The sequence below is a fragment of the Coenobita brevimanus genome, chromosome 54 (assembly GCF_032717465.1).
Source record: "Coenobita brevimanus isolate Jiangsu-jjx chromosome 54, ASM3271746v2, whole genome shotgun sequence".
NCBI lineage: Eukaryota > Metazoa > Arthropoda > Malacostraca > Decapoda > Coenobitidae > Coenobita > Coenobita brevimanus.
The window spans coordinates 7,101,152-7,123,021 of NC_137007.1; the positions used below are offsets into that span (position 1 = coordinate 7,101,152).

The 21,870-nt window shown below is 41.1% G+C and overlaps 1 protein-coding gene across 1 annotated transcript in view; it reads right to left on the bottom strand.

Annotated features, from left to right (window-relative positions):
• The window catches only part of Exn (Ephexin), a 344,579-nt gene that overhangs the window by 110,932 nt on the left and 211,777 nt on the right, over positions 1 to 21,870 (bottom strand). The window contains exons 18-19 of the mRNA XM_080273353.1: positions 16,508 to 16,679; positions 15,951 to 16,155 (exon numbers count right to left, since the gene is read on the bottom strand). Of these exons, the coding sequence (XP_080129479.1) occupies positions 15,951 to 16,155; positions 16,508 to 16,679 (377 nt within the window). The remainder of the gene's footprint in view (positions 1 to 15,950; positions 16,156 to 16,507; positions 16,680 to 21,870) is intronic.

Consider the following 21,870-nt stretch of genomic DNA (forward strand, 5'->3'; position numbering starts at 1 on the left):
CGGGTGCTATGCGCCCATCGTAGAGGTGGAGGAATGCAAGCAGACAGTTCAGAGGAGCAGTGACCATTGAAGTAGTGATAGAAAAGAGATAAAGAGGCAGCAGTGCAGCGAAGAGACAGAGGTTGAAGGAAGCCAGTAAGAGGAGGAGAGTTAATGAGACGAAAAGTCTTTGAGTCCACCCTATCGAGAAGAGCTGTATGTGGGGAACCTCCCTACACATGCGAGTTGTACTCCACACAGGGGCAGATAAAACCCATGTATAGAGTCAACAATTGTGCAGAGGTAAAGAAGGAATGGAGTCAGCTGAGCACACCTAATCTCTTGGAAGCAGATTTTACAAAAGATGTAATATGATCTTTCCAAGATAAGTCCCGAGTGAATGAAACCCCAAGGATGGTCAAGGATGATGCAGGATTAAGCTGAATATTATTAAACATTAGTGGGTACACCTGTGGAAGATTTTGTCAGGTTGATAGGTGTAAGAATTGAGTCTTTGATGCATTAAAAACAACAACATTATTTTTACCCCAGTCAGAGATACAAGCCAAGTCAGACACCAGGTGTGTCACACCCTCATCCCTCGTTTGCTGAAGTAACTGCTGAGATGGACATTGCAGGAACCGAATGGAAAGGTGAAGGGTGGAGTCATCAGCGTACGAGTGGATAGGGTTAGATGTACAGCTTAGAAGGTCATTGATGAATAAAAGGAAGAGAGTTGGTGATAGGACAGAGCCCTGAGGAACACCACTGTTGAAAGATCTTGGAGAAGAATGATGGCCGTCTACAACAGCGGCTATAGAATGACCAGAAAGGAAGCTATAGATGAAGGCACGGATAGAAGGATAGAAACGGTAAGAGGGCAGTTTGGAAATTAAAGATTTATGCCAGACTTGATCAAAAGCCTTTGAGATGTCAAGTGCAATGGCAAAGCTTTTGCCAAAGTCCCGAAAGGAGGATGACCAGGAGTCTGAAAGGTAGGTGAGAAGATCGCCAGTGGAGCATCCCTGACGGAAACCGTACTGACGATCAGAAAGAAAGTTGTAATGGGAAAGATGCTTTAAAATTTTTCTATTAAGAATTGACTCAAAACTTTTGAGATACAGGATGTTAAAGCAATTGGACGATAGTTAGTGGGTTGGGAATGGTCACCCTTCTTTGGGACTGGCTGAATAAGAGCAAACTTCCAGCAAGAAGGAAAGGTCAAGATGATAGACAAAGGTGAAAGAACAACAGGAGGGACTCCATCAGGCCCATATGCCTAGTTAGTATTGAGGTCTGTGACGGCAGAAAATACATCAGCTGAAGAAATTTTAATGTCAGCCATGAGGAAGTCAGAGGGTAGAAGTGATGGACAAACTGCACCGGAATCGTCTAAGGTGGAATTGGAGGAGAAAGTCTAGATGAAGAGATCTGCTTTATCAGTAGAAGAAATAGCTACAGAACCATCAGAGTAGAAAAGAGGAGGGAAGAATGACGAGGCAAAGCTGCTAGAAAGACCCCTGGCAAGGTGCCAGGAGGAATAGGAAGAATTTAAGTTAGAGTTAAGAGCATTCAGTATGGATGAAACCATTCTTAGCAGAAAGAAGAACAGACTTAGCACGATTCCGGGCAGAAACGTAAAGATGATGTGATTCAGGGGTAGGTTGGCTCCAGCACCCTCTATAGGCCCTTTCCCTGTTGCAGACAGCACTAGAACAAGCGAGACCAAACCAAGGCTCTTCTGTGCCAGACAAAGGATATGAGAAAGGAATGCATGCTTCCATGACTGAGAGAATAACCTCTGTAATGCACAAGGCACACCCAGATGGCTCCCGGTCATGGAAGCAACAATCACTCCAGGGAAAATCAAAGAAGTACTGCCCGAGGGCCCCCCAACCCGCAGCTCCAAAGTGCCACAGACAACACTTCACTGGAGGATCCACAGGCCGCACCAGAGCAATAGGACAGGTCAAGGTGACAAGGTTGCAGAGAATGAAAGGCAGGCGGAGGAAAGATTTAGGAAGTGGAGAGATGGTATGGGGCACAAGGGCTTATGAGTAAATGCAGATAAAACAAAAGTGATGGTATCTAGGGCTGGGGGCGGTACTATCAAAGCAAAGGAAGGCTGGCCATGTGCGATTTGTCATTAGGGCATGGGAAGTAATTCCATCTTGTGCAGTGTTTGTGATAAGTGGGTCCATAAAAGATGTAGTGGTATTAAGGTAGAGTGCAAGATAATGCTGATTTCATGTGTGTGTGGTTTGTCAGGGAGAGCATGTGGATACTGCCAGGTGTGAAAGGATTGAACTTGCTGGTGAGTCTCTTGAGTGTGTGCAAGAGTTTTGTTATATGGGAGACATGTTATGCGCTGGAGGTGGGGCAGGAGCTTGCTCTGTGGCTAGAGTGAGGAGTGGTTGGAATAAGTTCAGGGAGCCACTGGTTCTGATATTGAGAGGACTCTCCCTCCGTGCTAAGGGATCTTTGTATGTGGCATGTGTTAGGAGTGTAATGGTGTATGGTAGTGAGACCTGGGCAGTAAAGGAAGAGGATATTCGCAGACTCAAACATACAGAAATGACAATGATTAGGCAAATGTGCAGTGAGTCCTTGAGTGCAAGGCCTGGGGGGGCTAGGCTTACGATGGAAGAGTTGAGAGGTAGGATGAGACTAGATTGTACTGGTGTTGTGATGAGGAGATATATGTTAAGATGGTTTGGGCATGTGGAGAGGATGGGGAATGATAACTGGGTGCAGAAAGTGAGAAGTGTTAATGTTGAGGGTAGGGTAGTGAGAGGTAGACCAAAAATGACCAGGAACGAGGTCACAAGTGTGACCTCAGGGTTAACTGACTAAATAGGGAAGCTGCCAGAGATCAAGCAGCATGGAGAGCCACCATTAGGTGACCAACACCAATGCATGCAAGCATGTTGGAGCCTTCAAAAACGAGAGTGGAAACGAAAACATTTGATTATCATTTTTTTTTTTTCCCCATTCATTCATTCTCAAACCCATGAACTGAGCACCATGAGAGAAAGCGGTGACAGTTGAACCTGGGGAACCTTCAGTATCAGGTCTGTACTACAGTGGGTTTTCCAGATACTGTATCATGAAATGAAAATGAATAATAAGTGCAAGTCCATGTAAAAGAAATATTGTACACTCTCACTGTCTGCAATGGGAAAACTCCATCCCTAACATCTGTCACATTATAATAAACAGTCTACCAGTAATGCAAATAAAAGAACTTTGGGAAAATAAGTATAACAGACTCAATATGATGAACCAGTATGTGATGAATTACTTCTATGATGACAAATTTATGACACTTTTGACGTACAAAAGAATTTTCATTTATACGATCATTATCGTCGTGTACGAAGCTTCACTGGTCCACATACAATTGCATTTATACGATCACACACTTGCAAGTCTAGAGTCATTTGGTTGTTCCAAGATGGCCTTTGCACTCATTACTATTGGGTTTGTTCATGTCAGTGATGGACTAAGAATGTGGTGTTGGAGCACAAGCTGGATGTTAAGTACAGTGAAGTGAAATACCTACCAGTCTCATTGAGTTGGAAACTTGTTTTTAGACTTACTTTTGATGGTAAGCAGCAAATGAACTGAAATAACTACCAGTTTAGGGAGTTGGAACTTGTTTTTAAACTTTGTGGATGGGTGACCCTTGGTCAAAAACATATCCCCACTGAATGCATGTTATAACTGACAATATACAATAAATTGTTATGCAATGGATTTTCCCAAATGCACCCTCATTGTAGAATGAGGACATTCTGTAATTCCATCCCAATCTCAAGACCAAAGTCCCCCTTCTGACCTACTACAACACTTTCCATAGCCATCCCCCACTTCTTAAAGAGCCCCATACACAGCTCCTTCATATATGCCTCTCACAGCCACCACACTCAGACCTCCTCTTCCTATCAAGGCCTTCACAGCATTTCCCACCCTCCTTCCCTGTGCCACTGTACTCTCCCCATACCTTGCACATCCACCTCTCCTCTCTACCACTGTACCCAGGAACTCAAACTCTCTCAGCAATTCAGGTCTCTCCCCACTCAACATAATGCCACACTGGGAATCAGTTATTCAGGGCCATATTAACCATGAGGCACTGGAGGCACTGGCCTCAGGCCCCCAGACTCCAAGGGGCCCCCAGATTCTAAGGATATAAATATATGCCATCAAATTTTGATATCATTGAAGAATTTTCTAGAAAGAAAGCTAGAAAAGTGTTTAAGTTACCAATAGTTATAGACTTTGATTTTTGAATAAACAATAGTAACAAGCAATTTATTTATTTTGTTCTTGTTATTTACATATACAATTAGGGTTGGTTGAATTTTGATGATATCGTTGAAGAATTTTCTAGAAAGAAAGAAAAATGTTTAAGTTACCAAAAGTTGTGGACTTTGTTTATAGTAACAAGCATTTTTTTTCTTGTTATTTACATATACATTTAGAGTTGGCTGAATTTTGATATCATTGAAGAATTTTCTAGAAATAAAGAAAAGTGTTTAAGTTGCCAAAAGTTCTGGCCTTTGTTTTTTGACTAAACAATAGTAACAAGCAATTTTTTTTATTTTTTGTTTTTGTTACTTACTGTACATAAAGATTTAGGGGTGGGGGACCCCAAGCCGATCTGAGCCTCAGGCCCCTATTAAGCTTAATCTGGCCCTGCAGCTACTCTCTCAACAACCACCATCCTACTCCTGTCTACACCCAGTTTCATGATACAATGCTCACAGACATCTCCAAAACTCAGCACCAGCCTACCAAGCTCCTGTCTGCTACTTTCAAGCAGCATTGCATCATTTGCATGAATCAGATCTGAGACACTCCATCTTCACCATTCAGTACTAAAACTATCCCTTTCTCCATTACCCATGTTTTTATCTCTTTCATATCCCAATTCATATACGGTCAATCATCTAGTAAAGGTGGCCAGTAAGGACTGGACAAGGACGATGCCACACACACCCATGTCACTCAGCAATATGTTTGCATGTAAAGTAGTACGATGTGTTCTGGCAGCTTTTCAAAACTCTCACTTCTACCCCTTCTTACCACCATACCCTATATAAACTAAGCCCTACTTATACCCACCATCAGGTAAAACACTGAGAGATAACTATTGTAATTAAGAACATGAATGGTATTAAAACAGCATTAATAAAAACAAAAGGAAGACTGGGTACCTGTGTGTTGTTGATGTGTAACTCTGCAGAACTTTCCCCCCACCCCCCATCCCCAATGTCGTTGTCGTCATTGTTGAGATGTTGCTGCTCCTGCTCTTCCTTCTGCAGTATCTTAGTCAAATCCTTCAATGGTGCTTTCATTCACGCAATACTTTTTCGCCATTTCTACCTATCTTTTTCCCTGCTTTAACTCCTTTATTATCTCATACCTCTGGGCATATGTGAAGATGTGCTGCTTTCTAGGTGGCTGGGGTAGATCATGTGGCATGACTATGAGTCAATGTCCTCATTCGACACTCATTTACACAAAAAATCTTGCTGCACAGCATGGGTAGAACTCGGTGAGAAGCAGGAAAGGACTGAGTGTGTCCAAGACAGGTACCAGGATGTAAGCCGGCCAATCATGACGAGTCTGGCGGGTGACGTCACCGTGCGCAACTTTCAAATTGTGTCACCGACTTCCCATGTAAGCTCGAGTTTCTACCCATGCTGATTATGATCTGTCATATATTATGCTGACAGAGTTAGAACAAAAACTCGTTACTCAACTGTGCGTTACTCAAGGATTGACTGTATCTATTTACAGTAATCATTCCAATAACCGATGTAACAGAGCCAAAGGCATGTCCGGAAATTGGGTTTGTCTGGGAAATGGGAAAATGCCTCCTGGACAGGTACTTATGGACCCTAACCCAACCTAACTCAGAAAACCACCTAAATAACTCCTTACCAGACATGCATAGCACCTATTTAAGACCTTATTCACACAAATAAAGGACAGAAAGCATGAAATAAATGAAAAGGAACCTGAGAATGAGGAATTAGAAGTCTATCTATCTATCTATCAATTGCCAGATGCCATAATCCCGTAAGGGGTGGCCACTTGACTTTTGAGTTATTTGTTTTATGGAGAGGGGCACTAACCCTCCACCAACTCACTTGTTGACACATAGGGAGCACATATGGTTTGGTTATATGGTTACCACCCAGCGTTGTAAATGGTTTCTTGGCTTACAGGAAACCATTTGGCTTGTCACTCAATGTAAAGCCACCTGTAAAGGAAAGAAAAGCAATAAGAAGTGACAGGAAAGATGGGAGAAATTGGAAGAGAGGGGGGGGAGGGAAGGCACAGAAAAAGAATGATAAAGGCTATGGAAGTAGACAGCACTACAAGTGAGTGGATGTAGGTTGCCACCACCTACCACTAAGGAATTAGAAGTGAGTATGGAAAATATTTAGCAGTGTACAGGGTATTTACAATATGTCCATGGCCATTACAAAGATTAACCCGCCTCCTCTAAGGCTCTGGCAGTGGTGAAAATGCTCTTGAAGCATGTACAGTAATCCAGAGTTGTGTTGCACTTAATCCTTTGCACTGTGAATTATAACTGTTTAACACTGCACATTCTGTTCTTACTTGCGCCACGCCAGTTGCAACACGCTAGTTTGGACTCAGCATTTAATCCTTTGCACTCTGAATTCTAATTTCTTAACACTGCGCAATACTGTAAATTCCATATATACAGTATATATTGTTACACAGCCTATGATTTCATCATCCTTTGTGTAATTTTAACGCACAGTATGCTGCATGTTTGATCACGAGCGTGTTCTGCCTCAGTCCCCCCCTTCTACCGTTATAGTAGAGTAAGTCGTCCTTTCTGTTGTTCAGAGCAGGATTGTCAGCTCTTTGTCCCCTATGGCTTCACTTGCGCGTCCTTCTTATAAGTTCTATCAAGCTCTGCTGGCCCCTATATAATGAGCTCAGTCTCTGCATCATTGCCACTTAGATCTACTCCTCATTTTGTTCACATCTCTGTCCTCCCCTGTACAGTTATTATTATTGTGAGTGCTCAGGAAGTCTCCAACCATCTAGCAGCTGTGTGTAATTTGAGTATAATCGTTGTTGCATTTTTTCTTGTACTGTGTAGCATAAGGTTAGTTCTTGGGCCTGGTAGGGTTTTTGTAATTTATGTGAGGTTCTTGTTGTCAGCCATCATTAATAATATTTTGTATCTGTAATAATATATCTGGCATTCACTGAGTATTATCTGGTATCTCATTTTAACAGGGCTGACTTAGGTAAATTTACTCTTGCTAATTTCGTGTTAATAGAGGCTATTGCAGTTAACCATATATTTAACCTGTTTTTTGCCATTACATTATCCTTATGAGTCCTGAATGTTTTGTTGTTAGTTTGAGCATTAAACTTTAACTTGTAATTTTACCTAACTCTTTTGTTTTGAACCTGGAACTTTACGGGACAGTAGTGATTTTTAGTATTCTCACTTAAAGTGTACATTATCTTTCTCTGTTCCGTAACATAAATTTGGCGACCTCTTATCAGGATATTCAGGATATTATCATAAGGATATTGCTTGATATTTTGTGACTGTGATTTATTCATGATGTCTACTATTACTACACTTGATGAAGCCAAAGATTTTTTGTCAAATGTGCAAACAATGCTGGATGTAGAAAACAGAACAAAGAATGAACTTAAGCTTGTTGCTCAACAATTGGGAATTGCTGTTTGCTCTCATCATTCTAAAGATCAAATTGTTGACATGATTAATGAAAGCTTGTTTAATGTAACTCCTCCAAATGAGCAAACGCAGATTGAATTAGCTAAGTTACAGCTAGCCCTGCAGGAGGCTCAGGCTAAGGAGGCGGAGTCTCGTGCTAAGGAGGCTGAGGCGCAAGTTGAACTTGCCAGGATTCAGGCAGACCATGAGTATCGCATGAAACAAGGTGGAACTGGATCATTTAGCTCTGATGATTTTGATGTGGCTAAAAATGATAAACATGTCCCTCCTTTTAATGAATCTGATTTAACAAAGTATTATCAGTTGTTTGAGAGGGTAGCTACAGGTTTTAATTGGCCCAAAAAATATTGGCCAGTACTCCTTCAAAATGTTCTCACCGGTAAAGCTCAAGTAACTTATGCATCTTTGCCTCAGGATCAATCTGATAATTATGATGTAGTTAAGAGCTTGATTCTTAAGGCCTATGAGCTTGTTCCTGAAGCCTATAGAGTAAAATTTAGGACAACTTACAAGCAAGATAAGCAATCCCATGTTGAGTATGCAAAAATCAAAGAAGATCTGTTAGAGCTGTGGTTAAATTCTAAGAATGTGGATTCTGATTTCGGTAAATTTAAGGAGTTGATTTTGCTGGAGGACTTCAAAAGGTGTAGTGTATTTATAAAGATGTAAGCCTATATCTTGATGAGAGAAGAATAGATAATTTGTCTGATGCTGCAGTTTTAACTGATGAATATGTTCTCACTCACAAGAGATATTCTAGAGAAAAAGGGAAAGCTGAGAGTAAGTACGTTGCCTCTACTCAGAGTACAGGTAACAGGAAAGAGAATAAAGATGATGTTTCTCAGGAAGTAAATACCAGCTTCACCTCTAGATTTCAGAAAAGTAAATGTACTTATTGTAGTAAGCTTGGTCATACTACGGAGAAATGTTTCAGGAGACAGTGTGATGTGAACAAAAAGGAGTCTTTAAATATTCAGTCAATTGGTCTAGTGTCCACTCTTGAGAGTTCCCAGAATTCTTTAACTGAGTTAACTGAACCTGCTTTGAGGGGTAACTTAAATTCTCATGATGGAGCTCCTCTTTTGAGCAGTAACGTGGGTGACACTCTCAAGAGTTCATGTGCTAATTTCCTGTCTGATGGTTTTGTCAGTCCTCTGGACAGTAATGACAGGAAATCAGTTAAAATATATCGTGATACAGGTGCTTGCCAATCCCTTATGCTGACCAGTGTTCTAGGCTCTAATGTTAATTCCTCTGATGAAACTGTAATCTTACAAGGTGTAGGGAATAATTACTTCTCTGTCCCTCTGTGCAGAGTGAATTTAGAGTCTGGTTTTGTTAATGGTTCCGTTATGGTTGGGTTGGTTGAGACACTCCCAATGTCAGGTGTAACTTTCTTACTTGGAAATGATATTGGTGGAAGTCAAGTGTGTCCAGCTCCTCAGTTGTCTAGTGAGCCAGTGGCTGCGGCCCGGGATTGTGATGTCCCTGATGTGTTCCCTGCATGTGCTGTCACTAGGGCTAAGTCTAAAGTTACTGGTGATTTAGAGAATAATGATGATGATGATGTTATCCTAGCTGACACTTTTCTTGCTAATTTGGACCACTCATCAGATGAGGCAGTACCCTGTAGTGTTGATAATCTGTCTCGTCAAGAGTTGGTTGAGTTGCAGGTTGCTGACCCTGAGTTGAAAGGTCTAGCTAACTCTGCTTACAGTGAAGAAGAGTCAGCCGGTGCTTCTACTTGTTATTATGTAAAGTCAGGAGTACTTATGAGGAAGTGGAGACCCCCAACAGCATCAGCCGACTGTGAATGGGAGGTTGTACATCAAGTTGTCATCCCTCGTGTTTGTAGGCAGGATATCATTAGAGTGGCTCATGATTCCAGTTTGGCAGGACACCTTGGAGTGAGGAAGACTGGCACGCATTTTGAAACACTTCTACTGGCCAGGTATCTTCAGGGATGTTTCCTGGTATTGTAAGTCTTGTCGCACCTGTCAAGTTGTGGGGAAGTGTAATCAGACCGAAAAGGTTGCACCTCTAGTTCCCATTCCTCCTTTTGAGGCGCCTTTCACCCGTGTGTTGGTGGATATTGTGGGCCCTCTTCCTAAGACTTCTTCAGGATTTTCTTATGTGTTGACCCTGATTGATATGGCTACTCGTTATCCTGAAGCCATTCCACTTAGAAATATCTCAGCAAAGAACGTGGTTAAGGAAATGCTAGGGTTCTTCACAAAGTTTGGTCTGCCCAAGGAGGTACAGTCAGACCGGGGAAGTAATTTCATGTCAAACATTTTCAAGCAGTCTCTGAAAGAGTTGGGCATCACCCAGATCACGTCTTCAGCTTACCATCCCCAGACCCAAGGAGCGTTGGAGAGATATCATCAAACACTCAAATCGATGCTCAAGAAATACTGTTTGGAACATCAGAAAGACTGGGATAAAGGTCTTCCATTCGTTGTGCTTGCCGCAAGAGAATCTCCAAATGAATCACTGGGCTTCTCACCTTTTGAACTACTGTTTGGCCATGAAGTAAGAGAACCCCTTAAGCTACTCAAGGAATGCTGGCTGTTGGAGGAAGATGATGTCAACCTGCTGGAGTATGTGATGAAGTTCAAAGAACGGCTGTCCACTGCTTTACAGCTGGCGAGAGAGAATTTAGGAGCTGCTCAGGAGAAGATGAAGACTTGGTATGATAAGAAGTCCAGGTTACGCCACTTTCAGCCAGGAGATCAGGTTTTGATTCTGCTACCGGTGCATGGGCAACCTCTTCAAGCTAAGTTTAGTGGTCCTTATTTCGTGGAGAAGAAACTTAGTGATGTCAACTAAGTCATCGCCACACCAGATCGTAGAAAGAACAAGCAACTATGTCACATCAACATGCTAAAGCTATATCACAGGCGGGACGAAAATAATCCAGTCTGCACTGTAGCTGTTCCACCCGAGTCTGCAAGTGAAGCTCTCCCATGCAGTATGAGCCTGAGTGATAGTTTGGGGAAGAATCCTGATATCATGAATGATCTCCAGACTAAGCTTTCTCATCTACCTCCCGAGGAAAGGCAGGAGTTTTCGGCATTACTGCAGGAGTACTCGCAAGTGTTCCGTGCCACTCCAGGAAGAACCACTGTGTTGATGCATGATGTCGATGTTGGAGACGCAAAGCCAATTAAACTGCCTCCTTACCGTGTGAACCCAGTGAAAGTTCCTCTCATCCAGAAGGAGCTTGGCTACCTGTTGGACCACAAGATGATTGAGCCCTGTCAGAGCAAGTGGGATTCTCCTGTCACTTTAGTCCCTAAGCCAGGTGGGTCACAGCGGCTTTGCATCGACTACAGACGTGTTAATTAGATAACCAAAACAGACACTTACCCTCTCCCTCGCGTAGAAGATTGCATAGACAAGATCGGAAAGGCCAGGTACATAAGTAAGTTTGATTTGTTAAAGGGATACTGGCAAGTACCTATGACTGAACGTGCTAAGGAGATCTCATGTTTTGTAACACTAGGAAAGACTTTTGCATGTTCTGTAATGCCATATGGTATGAAGAATGCACCAGCCACATTTCAGAAGCTCATGAATGTTGTAACAGAGGGTTTGGCGGGTGTGTTGTTTATATTGATGATGTATTAATCTTCAGTGACACTTGGAAAGATCACCTATGCCATGTCAGTAAATTTCTTGAGCGTTTCGTTCATGCTAATCTTGTAGCTAATTTATCAAAGTGTGAGTTTGGTCAAGCTAAAGTTCAGTACCTTGGGTACGTAATTGGTGATGGACATGTTGCACCACCAGGAGCTAAGGTTCAGGTTATAAGTGATCTTCCCAGACCTAAAAGTAGGAAAGAGCTACAAAGATTTTTGGGAATGGTAGGTTATTACCGGAGATTTGTTCTTAACTTTTCAATTCTTGTATCACCACTTACAGACCTACTGAAAAAGGGAGTTAAATTTGTCTGGACCGATAACTGTGAATCCTCTTTCAACAAACTGAAAGCTATCCTATTAAGTCAGCCAGTGCTTGCTACTCCAAATTTTGCTAAGCCTTTTAAGATGGCTGTTGATACAAGTGATACAGGAGCTGGGGCTGTTTTGCTGCAAGAGGATGATCAGGGTATTGAACACCCTGTATCTTATTACAGTAAGAAGTTCACTCCACCTCAAAAGAACTACTCAACTATTGAGAAAGAGCTTTTGGCCTTGATTTTGGGTTTACAGCATTTTTCATTTTATTTGTGTTCTGGTTTTGACCCCATAGTCATTTATACCGATCATAACCCACTGAAATTCCTTAGTAAGTTTAAAGATAAAAATCAGAGATTGACAAGATGGAGTCTACTTCTTCAGGAGTATTCATTAGACATACAACATGTCAAGGGGAAAGAAAATGTTATTGCAGATTGCTTATCTAGACTTTAGACAGATTGTTTTAGAGTAATAAGAAATTTCCTTTGTAAATTTCTTTTTCTTTGTGGGGAGGTGTTACATAGCCTATGATTTCATCATCCTTTGTGTAATTTTAACGCACAGTATGCTGCATGTTTGATCACGAGCGTGTTCTGCCTCAGTCCCCCCCTTCTACCGTTATAGTAGAGTAAGTCGTCCTTTCTGTTGTTCAGAGCAGGATTGTCAGCTCTTTGTCCCTTATGGCTTCACTTGCGCGTCCTTCTTATAAGTTCTATCAAGCTCTGCTGGCCCCTATATAATGAGCTCAGTCTCTGCATCATTGCCACTTAGATCTACTCCTCATTTTGTTCACATCTCTGTCCTCCCCTGTACAGTTATTATTATTGTGAGTGCTCAGGAAGTCTCCAACCATCTAGCAGCTGTGTGTAATTTGAGTATAACCGTTGTTGCATTTTTTCTTGTACTGTGTAGCATAAGGTTAGTTCTTGGGCCTGGTAGGGTTTTTGTAATTTATGTGAGGTTCTTGTTGTCAGCCATCATTAATAATATTTTGTATCTGTAATAATATATCTGGCATTCACTGAGTATTATCTGGTATCTCATTTTAACAGGGCTGACTTAGGTAAATTTACTCTTGCTAATTTCGTGTTAATAGAGGCTATTGCAGTTAACCATATATTTAACCTGTTTTTTGCCATTACATTATCCTTATGAGTCCTGAATGTTTTGTTGTTAGTTTGAGCATTAAACTTTAACTTGTAATTTTACCTAACTCTTTTGTTCTGAACCTGGAACTTTACGGGACAGTAGTGATTTTTAGTATTCTCACTTAAAGTGTACATTATCTTTCTCTGTTCCGTAACAATATATATATATATATATATATATATATATATATATACTGTATATAGCAGCCGTGGCTCAGTGGGTTAGAGTGCACCGCTCTGACCGAAGGGTCGGAGGATTGAATCCACCCAAGGGTCATTGGTAGACATCAGGAAGGGCATCCGGTCATAAAATGCTACATGCTCCAGTCCAAAGGCCTCTACCCAGGGGCAAAGCCTTAGCCCTTCGGGAATACCTGGCGTAAAACCAAATTATTATTTATATATGTGTATATATATATATATATATATATATATATATTATATATATATATATATATATATATATATATATTTAAAAAAAAAAAAAAAATCACAAAAATGAGGCTCAATGTTGTAAGGCTGGAGGTGAATTAGGAAGCAAAAGCATGGCTATGAGATTCGCTGTAAAGAAGTATAAGTAAAAACTCTTCAATGTACACTACAGTACTTTAAGGCTGTAGGTTATAGTATGTCCTGTATGTATTTTTACTCTATCTAGAAAAATGTAATAATAAAGTACAAATAGAATGGTGGGAAAGAAAATGAAAACATTCAAGGATCTAGCAGGTTCTGTACAGGATTTTCATGCAAAATTAAAGTTATTCATACCTGCTGGTGAGTGGGTATAGGCGAGGCCTTTCCTGTTATTATACATTAAAAATGTACCATCATAATCATCAGCCACATATACTGTATATATATCTATATCTATCTATCTATCTATCTATTTATATATACCGAAATAAAAGGTCAGGGTGTTGATACTTGTACTTTGGGTATTGTTTTCATATGCCCGGTTTGCGATGTTTAGATGCAAGATGGCGCTCAGCATAGTGGTTGGCCACTCTCTTCCTACTCTATGGTGCTGCCATTTATACCAACATAACCAATTTCCGGTGGCATATCTGGCCGTGGAATTTTTTTTGAGCCCCAGGAGCAATCACTCGTCACAGATAACTGATTTTCAAACTGTCGTCAGGTTTTTTGTGGATTTTTTTTTGTTTATGCATTATTTTCTCATTGCTATCCTATGTGTCTTTTTGATGTATCAATATGGCAGAAAGACAAGAAAACAGTGCCAAAATTAGGAGGGGTACTGTCTAGTAGTGTATAGTTTTTTTTTTTTTTTTTTTTTTTTTTTAAGGGTTTTCTTGGTGTTTAGCATTACTTTGGGTATTCCTATGTGTGATTTGATGTCTAAATATGGCAGATTGACCTGAAAACAATGCCAAAATTAGGGGAGGGGTACTGTACATACAGTAGTGTATAGATCAGGCAATTTTTTATTTTTTTTCCATAGTTTTCTTGGTGTTTAGCATTAATGTACTTTGGATATTTCTGTGTGTGTTTTGATGTCAAAATATGGCAGAATGACTGGAAAACACTGCCAAAATATGGAGGGGTACTGTACATACTGTAGTGTTTATGGAGGGTGTTTTTTGGTTTTCAATGTTTTTTCTGCATGGTTTTCATGGTGTTTAGCATTACTTTGGATATTCCTTAGTAAGTTATTATGTCTAAATATGCTTGAATGACCGGAAAACACTGCCAAATTAAGTACAGGTACTGTACAAATAGGTTTAGGTATAGGATGGAGGTTGAGTTTAGGAGGGTCTGGGTATGGCAGGGGAATAGTGTTCATTATCCAGATGTTGCCAATACCCGGACATGCCTTCGGCTCTATTATGTCCGGATAAATAAGGGAATACTGTATATTAAACAAACATGGGGAAATCACACAATCCCATCTCAATTCAACACTAACCCTGAACCATCTAGATGCCCACCCACCCTTTCGCAGGCCTCACAACCATGATAAAAGCTCTTAACAGAATTCATCAGCTCATCATCTATGCCACACTTGCATAAAACTTACCTAATCCTTCTCTGTTTACCTTATAACATGACTTATTAAATTTGACCATTAGTACTTGGTCATTGCAGCACTGAGTTTCAGTATTCTTATTAATGGATTTAGCAAGGTGCCAGACAGTTTTGAAAACTATGCAAAATATGCTTTGAAAGGCATCTTCACTCCTCTATCATCTCCTCTGAGACTTCAGTTTTCTTGTAGTTTTACAGTTGCTGAGTCTTTCTCAAACCAAAGAATTCACAGCATTTTCATCCGTTCAGAGCTTACTAGGCTCTGCTATGGCTGCAGAGGAGGAAAAGAGATACTGGCAACTGTCAGTCAAAACATGCAATTAAAATCTTCAAGTGCTAGAATTCCTGTGTTATTTTTCTTTTCCTACCCCAAGCAGATATTGGTGAGTCATTGAATGCTTGGCAAATTCTTCACTAATGAGACAATGTTTCAGTTTCAAAATGACACTAACTGATTGACAGTCACAGATGAGGTTTTATTACCCTACATTGTGGCATCACCCACCTTTGTTTTTATTTTTTTATTTTTTTAAAGCCCTGTTTTTCCACCTTTTGTCTTCCCCCTATGGTATTAGTGGGCCCAAGTAAGCGCTGAATGAAGGAAAACTGAGTTATGATTTTTTGTCTCATGAAGAGCTCAACAATCATAAAATTGCATGAAAAACTGGAGGCTCAGACAAGACCATTAGATGAGTGAAGATGGCCATCAAATCATATTCTGCATACGTTTCAAAACTGTCTGCCACCATACAAAATCTAATATTAGCAATACTGAAAGCAAGCCAAGGGTGCAATGACCATGTACTAATGGCCAAATATAATAAGTCTTTATAATACTTCTCTTTCATTCTGTCTATAAAAACTACTTGTATACTGTATAGTACTGAATGCTGTATTTCATGACAAGAGCAGGTAATTCATGAGACAGCTGGAGATGCTGGGGGGACTAATTTTGGGGAGACAAAATCATAAAGGGTAACTGAGAATACTTTGCTCCCTTACTGTACATACCAATAAATTTGGCATAAATCACTACATGACATCAATACTAACCTTGGTAAGGGTGGCAAGGGCAACTTTGTACTGATGCCACATAGGAGTACCATATTCCAGGCGGTGGAAGATGGCATCCACTAGAAGGGGAAGGCGGGTGATTCTCTGCATCGGCAGCATCAGAAATGAATGCATGGCCAGTGACTGACAAACTGGTGAAGTTTCAAGCTGGTTCAGCACCTCCAGAAATCGAGGGTTGTTTTCTCTGCATAAAGTCACACATACTTACAATAGTTTCATATTTGTCATGAAGTTGTTTATGAAATATAATACAAATGCCAGAAATGCTGCTGCTGTATTTCTTCTATTTTTTAGTGGTGATAGCAGTGGATAACAATAATCATATACAGGATACCAATGTAAACATATACAGTACAAATTTTCACTGAGATATACTGTAAGTCTAACTTTTGGCTAAGACTACCTAAAAATCTATACAGTATGTTGTATTTTAAATCTCTAAGAGGCTGAGAGGGAAACTTCCTCCAGCCGAACTCTCTTCGGTAAAATATACATATTACTCCATTAAATAACTTGTAGAGACAAAATATCCTCACTTTAGCTCCTTCAAGGTACGATCCTGGTAAATCTGGTTGGAACAGTATTTAATGTATACTTGGAAGTTTGTCGCAGCATGGTGGCAGATGATGTCAGCAATATTAGAGATTCTCACTGACTCTTGCCATCGCTTTTCTAGATCAGCCAAAAACAGCTCAGAACACCGCTTCACTGTGGAAGAAAGAAAAAAAAAAAAACTAATTAGTGGAACAAATAAAACCATTGACCCGTCTTGTCCCGTTGATGTACATATGCGCCCGAACATTTTGTCACTGTGACTCCTGTTAACGTTTATAAATTGCAAGGTCCTTCATTTGCACATTTTTCAAATTTCGTGCATGATTTTTGGTATGTATACGTGGGACAACTTCCTCTACCCAAGGACAGGCAGGAACAATGCCTTATCTTGTGTGACCCCCCCCCCTGCACGCCATTGTCTCGACAACTCAGCTGTTACCAGTGACCTGGCCAGTAAAGACATGAAGCGCCACGGTACAAAATTCAAGGCGAGAGTGATTCCCCAGTTGATGACAATGTGGAGGACAAAGTTTACGTGGCGTTACAGGAACAAACAATGAGATGTGATGAGCAGGTAATGTCGCCAAAAAAAGGTGGAGTTTGGTGAGTGAAACAACTCTTACATCACCTATATTACTGTGTGAAAATCAATATACTCTTGTACTACATATAAATTCGTATCAAATAAATAAATATCCAACTACAGTAACACCTCAATATAACGGACTTCAATAGTCTCGAATTCGCTTTTATCGGACTCGAGGAGCTACCAGGCTAAATTCCTATATATCGGAAAAAGTCCGATAAAGCCAGAAGCAGTCCGGACTGCCTGACCACTTCAGCTATGTTCACCACAATAAGGTAAATAAAAAACCTGTTTATCAGTGTACAGTACAGTATTATTATATATATTATACCATTTGATTACTGTAGTGAAGTTATAACACAGTATAGTACTGCAATGGTAGTCAAAACAGTTTAGAAACTGTTCATGCAATCTGGACTAATGTCTGATATATCGGAAAAAATCCGGTTTAACAGGTGGAAGTCCGGATGTCGCTTTTTTCGGAATGGTTTGGGCCCCTATTAGTCCATTATAGTGAGGTCTTACTGTGTTCTGAGAGGTCTGGAATAGTTACCCCTCCCATAGTAAACATTTTCTCTGGAGCCAGGCCCCATAGAATACAGTGCCAGATGAGGGTTTGGTCACCTGTACCAGCATTTTTAAGCTCATATGAGCAATTTCTAAATGAATTTTCGATGTTTCTCATAAAAAGCGAAGGTTTTAGAGAGAAAAAAAAAAAAAAATGAAAATGAAAATCTGCCAGGCTTGGGGGAGGTTACTGGTGAAAAATCTGCTGGGGTGGGGCAGGTTAAAAACCTTCATTACATTTAAAAAGAAAGAATATTACAACAGTATTAGCTCTAGGAGAAACAAAACCATGACTAAACTTGCATGCCCTGATAACACTACCTTTCATGCTTATGTGGGAAATATTACAAAAGAAACTTCTGGTCAGTGATAATTATCTTTAGATACAGGAGCATCTCTAGGAGTGGTTCTGTCCATCTACAACCAGTATCTCATAGACCAAGTGCATCATTTGCAAATTTAAGCATCCTGGGTGAGGCCCCATATCAGGGCCCTGAAGCACCAGCTTCATGCCCATAAACTTTAACAACTTTAGCTAAGTCCCATATCAGATCCTTAAAGCTCTTGCAACAATCTAGTACTTTTGTACTTCCTTTCTAATGCACCTGACTCTTTGCATGGGTTAGGAAGAACATTTTCAAGATCCAATAGTCCAGCAGTCCACCAACACACTAACAGTACATTAAGAGTGCAAACTGTTTTCATGAAATTCAAATACAGTACTCAAAATAAACCATGCCATAGCTGAAGTCTGTATCTGAATCTGCCTCCAACACACCACCACCAAATACCTCTACCAACCCTCATGTAATCTTCTACTAATTCCCACTTTAGATGGTATCATATGGAACACATACAGCTGTACCTCCTATTACACGGGCCCCACTTGTATCTGCCAATATTTGGCGAGGCACCCATTAACTGTTTTTCTTTATTTATATTAAAAAAAAAAAAAAAAAAAAAAAAAAAAAAAAAAAAGCGAGGTTGTTTAAAAATCCCATGTGGTGACATTTACACCACAGTCTTGACTCCCATCTTGTGTGCCTTTTCTGCTTTGATAGAGATGTGTTTGACAGAAACTGGCCTGGTGTTGATTCGCAATGCTATTCTGCATAAAAAAAAACTAACCATGCAGGCCAGTGAGTGCAGTGGGTGTTATCTACAGTTCAGTGATGTCCTGCCAGTGACTTTGTGTATGACAGTGGCCTGGTTATGTCTCCATTGGTGCTGTGCGAGTGTCCACTGGTATGGTTGTTCCCTGTGTGCTTCTTTATTTGCCATGCCAGTGACTCTTGCTTCAGTTGTACAGTGGATGTGTCTCCTGTGGACCCTGCCAGTGACTTTTTGTGGCCTATGTGTCTCCAGTGGTGATGTGCTGGTGATCTTTGGTATGGCTGTCCCCTATGTGCATCTCCATTAGCCCTGTCCGTGTGCATCTCCATTAGCCCTGTCTGTGACTTGTTTTGGTCATACAGTGTGTGTGTTTTTGTAATTTCCAGTGGACCCTGACAGTAAGTCTTGCTACAGTCATACAGTGTTACATATCTCCAGTGGACCCTGCCACTGACTTTTTATGGCCTGTGTGTGTTGCCCGTGAAGCTATGCTACTAACTTTTGTTGTAAGTGTTACTGTACTGTACACAACCAGTAATTTGTGCTACCCACCCAGTGTGTGCTCAGTCATGGCATCATCTTCCCCTTCATTGCTAAAGGGAACCATAAGCTTCAAGTTGGGGGGGGGAAGCCTGGACAACCAGGAAGGGGCTGTGGATGTGCTAGTGCTTGCAAGGTTAATAAGTCAACAGTGCAAACAGCGAAAAACACAGAGCCTGTTGAACAAGCTTGGTACTTCTCAACAACCTCTGTGAGTGAAACTAGATCAATGGTGGTTTATAAAGTGTTAACCAAAACAAAGAGAATTCTTATGAGCTTTATCCTGCCTCAGTGTAAGCAGAATCTCCCAAAAGAAACCAACATTATGAGGTGTAAAGCTAAGGAAATCTTCATGAGAGTGGCGCATACCATGGGAGTTGAAAGTCCTCTTTCATTTAACGCAAGCAAAGGTGGCTCCAGAAGTTTATGCAAAGAACTGTGCTACACTACACAGTAAGGCAGGCAGTACTGCTCGGACTGCTGCTAACTCTTTTCCTCCCAACCTTCAGAGGACTGTAGAGAAAGGTGGTTACCAGGTAGACAAAGTGTTTAATATGCACAAGTCCAGCCTCTTTTGGGAGAGTCTCCCTTCCTCTACATTTCTCACTCAGATGGAAAAGAGCTCCCTAGGTTTTAAGGCAAGCAAGTATTGCCTTACTCTGCTGTTAGCATCAATGCAACTGGCGATTGCAAACTGTGGCCAGTGGTGTTTCACCAGTCGGCCAGGCTGAGGTCACTCATGGGTGTTGGTTTAGATAAGCTAGGTATTACTAAACTTTCAACCATAAAGGCTGGGTGACTGTCAGTCATCACAATGCTATTTGACATGTTCATACCCACTGCAAGTAGCTCAAGTTGCCATCCAAGATTATCCTGATGCCTGATAACTGGCCCAACCATGCAGCCTACCTAATTGGTTGCCACCCTGCTGCCGACGTCCTCCTCATGCCAATTAACAATCTCTGAATGAAATAACTCCACTGAACCAAAAATAATAGCAACTTTCATGGGAGATTCTCTGAAATTTGTCTCTGAGCAAGTGCTTGAAGCAACAGCAAGGAGCAAGGAATTAAGAAGTTTGGAGGCAAAGCATCTACGGATGAGAGGTGGGGATTAATGTTGACTTTTCCACAGTGCAGTCAGTGATGCACTTCTACCTCAGCAGCATATATCAAGCAATTTTGGAAAAATTACAGCCTGAAGGATGCACTATTAAATGTGGGTAGTGTGTGGGGCAACATAATGCCTGAAATGATCAAGTATGGGAAGAAAATTGTTGCCCCATGTCTACTCCACTATCTCTCCCTCTTCATGGATGATCTGGTGGCTGAGGTGGAAGCTGTTCAATGCATTCCAGGTGAGGGATTTTGGTGACATCACCCAGGAATACATGCTGGAGATGCTGGGAGAGGACCAGATGTCACTGGATATCACTGCCTTGGATAATGATGCTGCAGCAGCACAGGAAGCGGTTTAAGACAGCCAGAGCAAAAACCAAGGCCACAACAAACTCCACCAAAACACAGGATGCTACACAAAACCTTCCACCTTGGTGACCAGATTATGGGTGAGATGCAAGAAATTTATGACCTCCCCATCTACGACAAGCTTCATGAACAGCTGGATCAGGCTTTAAGTAAAGTCTGCACAGGTCTTTCTAACTCTGTCAACAATAGGGATCAGCATCTCATCATGACCAACCAGATCCACCTTAGACTCCATCACTCCCCCCCTCTGACTTCCTCATGGCTGACATTAAAATTTCTTCAACTGGTGAATTTTCTACCATCACTAACCTCAATGCTAACAAGGCATGTGGGCCTGATGGGATCCCTCCTGTTGTCCACAAAAACTGTGCTTCTGTGCTTACACCCTGCCTAGGTAAACTCTTTCGCCTTTTTCTATCAACTTGTACCTTTCCTCCATGCTGGAAGTTTGCTCTCATTCAGCTGATCCCAAAGAAGGGTGACCATTCCCAACCCTGTAACTATTGTCCAATTGCTTTAACATCCTGTGTCTCAAAAGTTTTCGAGTCTATTCTTAACAGAAAAATTTTAAAGCATTTTTCCTATCACAGCCTTCCTTCTGATCGCCGGTATGGGTTCCGTCAGGGACGCTTCACTGGCAATCTTCTCACCTACCTCTCAGACTCCTGGTCATCCTCCTTTCGGGACTTTGACGAAAGCTTTGCCATTCCACTTGACATCTCTAAGGCTGTCGATCGAGTCTGGCATAAATCTTTAATTTCCAAACTGCCCTCTTACGGTTTCTATCCTTCTATCGGTGCCTTCATCTATTATTTCCTTTCTGGTCTTCTACAGCTGCTGTTGTTGACGGTCACCATTCTTCTTCTAGATTTATCAACAGTGGTGTTCCTCAGGGCTCTGTCCTATCACCAACTCTCTTCCTTTTATTCATCAATGACTTTCTGAGCTGTACATCTAACCCTATCCACTCATACATTGATGATTCCATCCTTCACTTTTCCATCCAGCTCCCACAACGTCCATCTCAGCAGTTACTTCAACAAACAAGGGA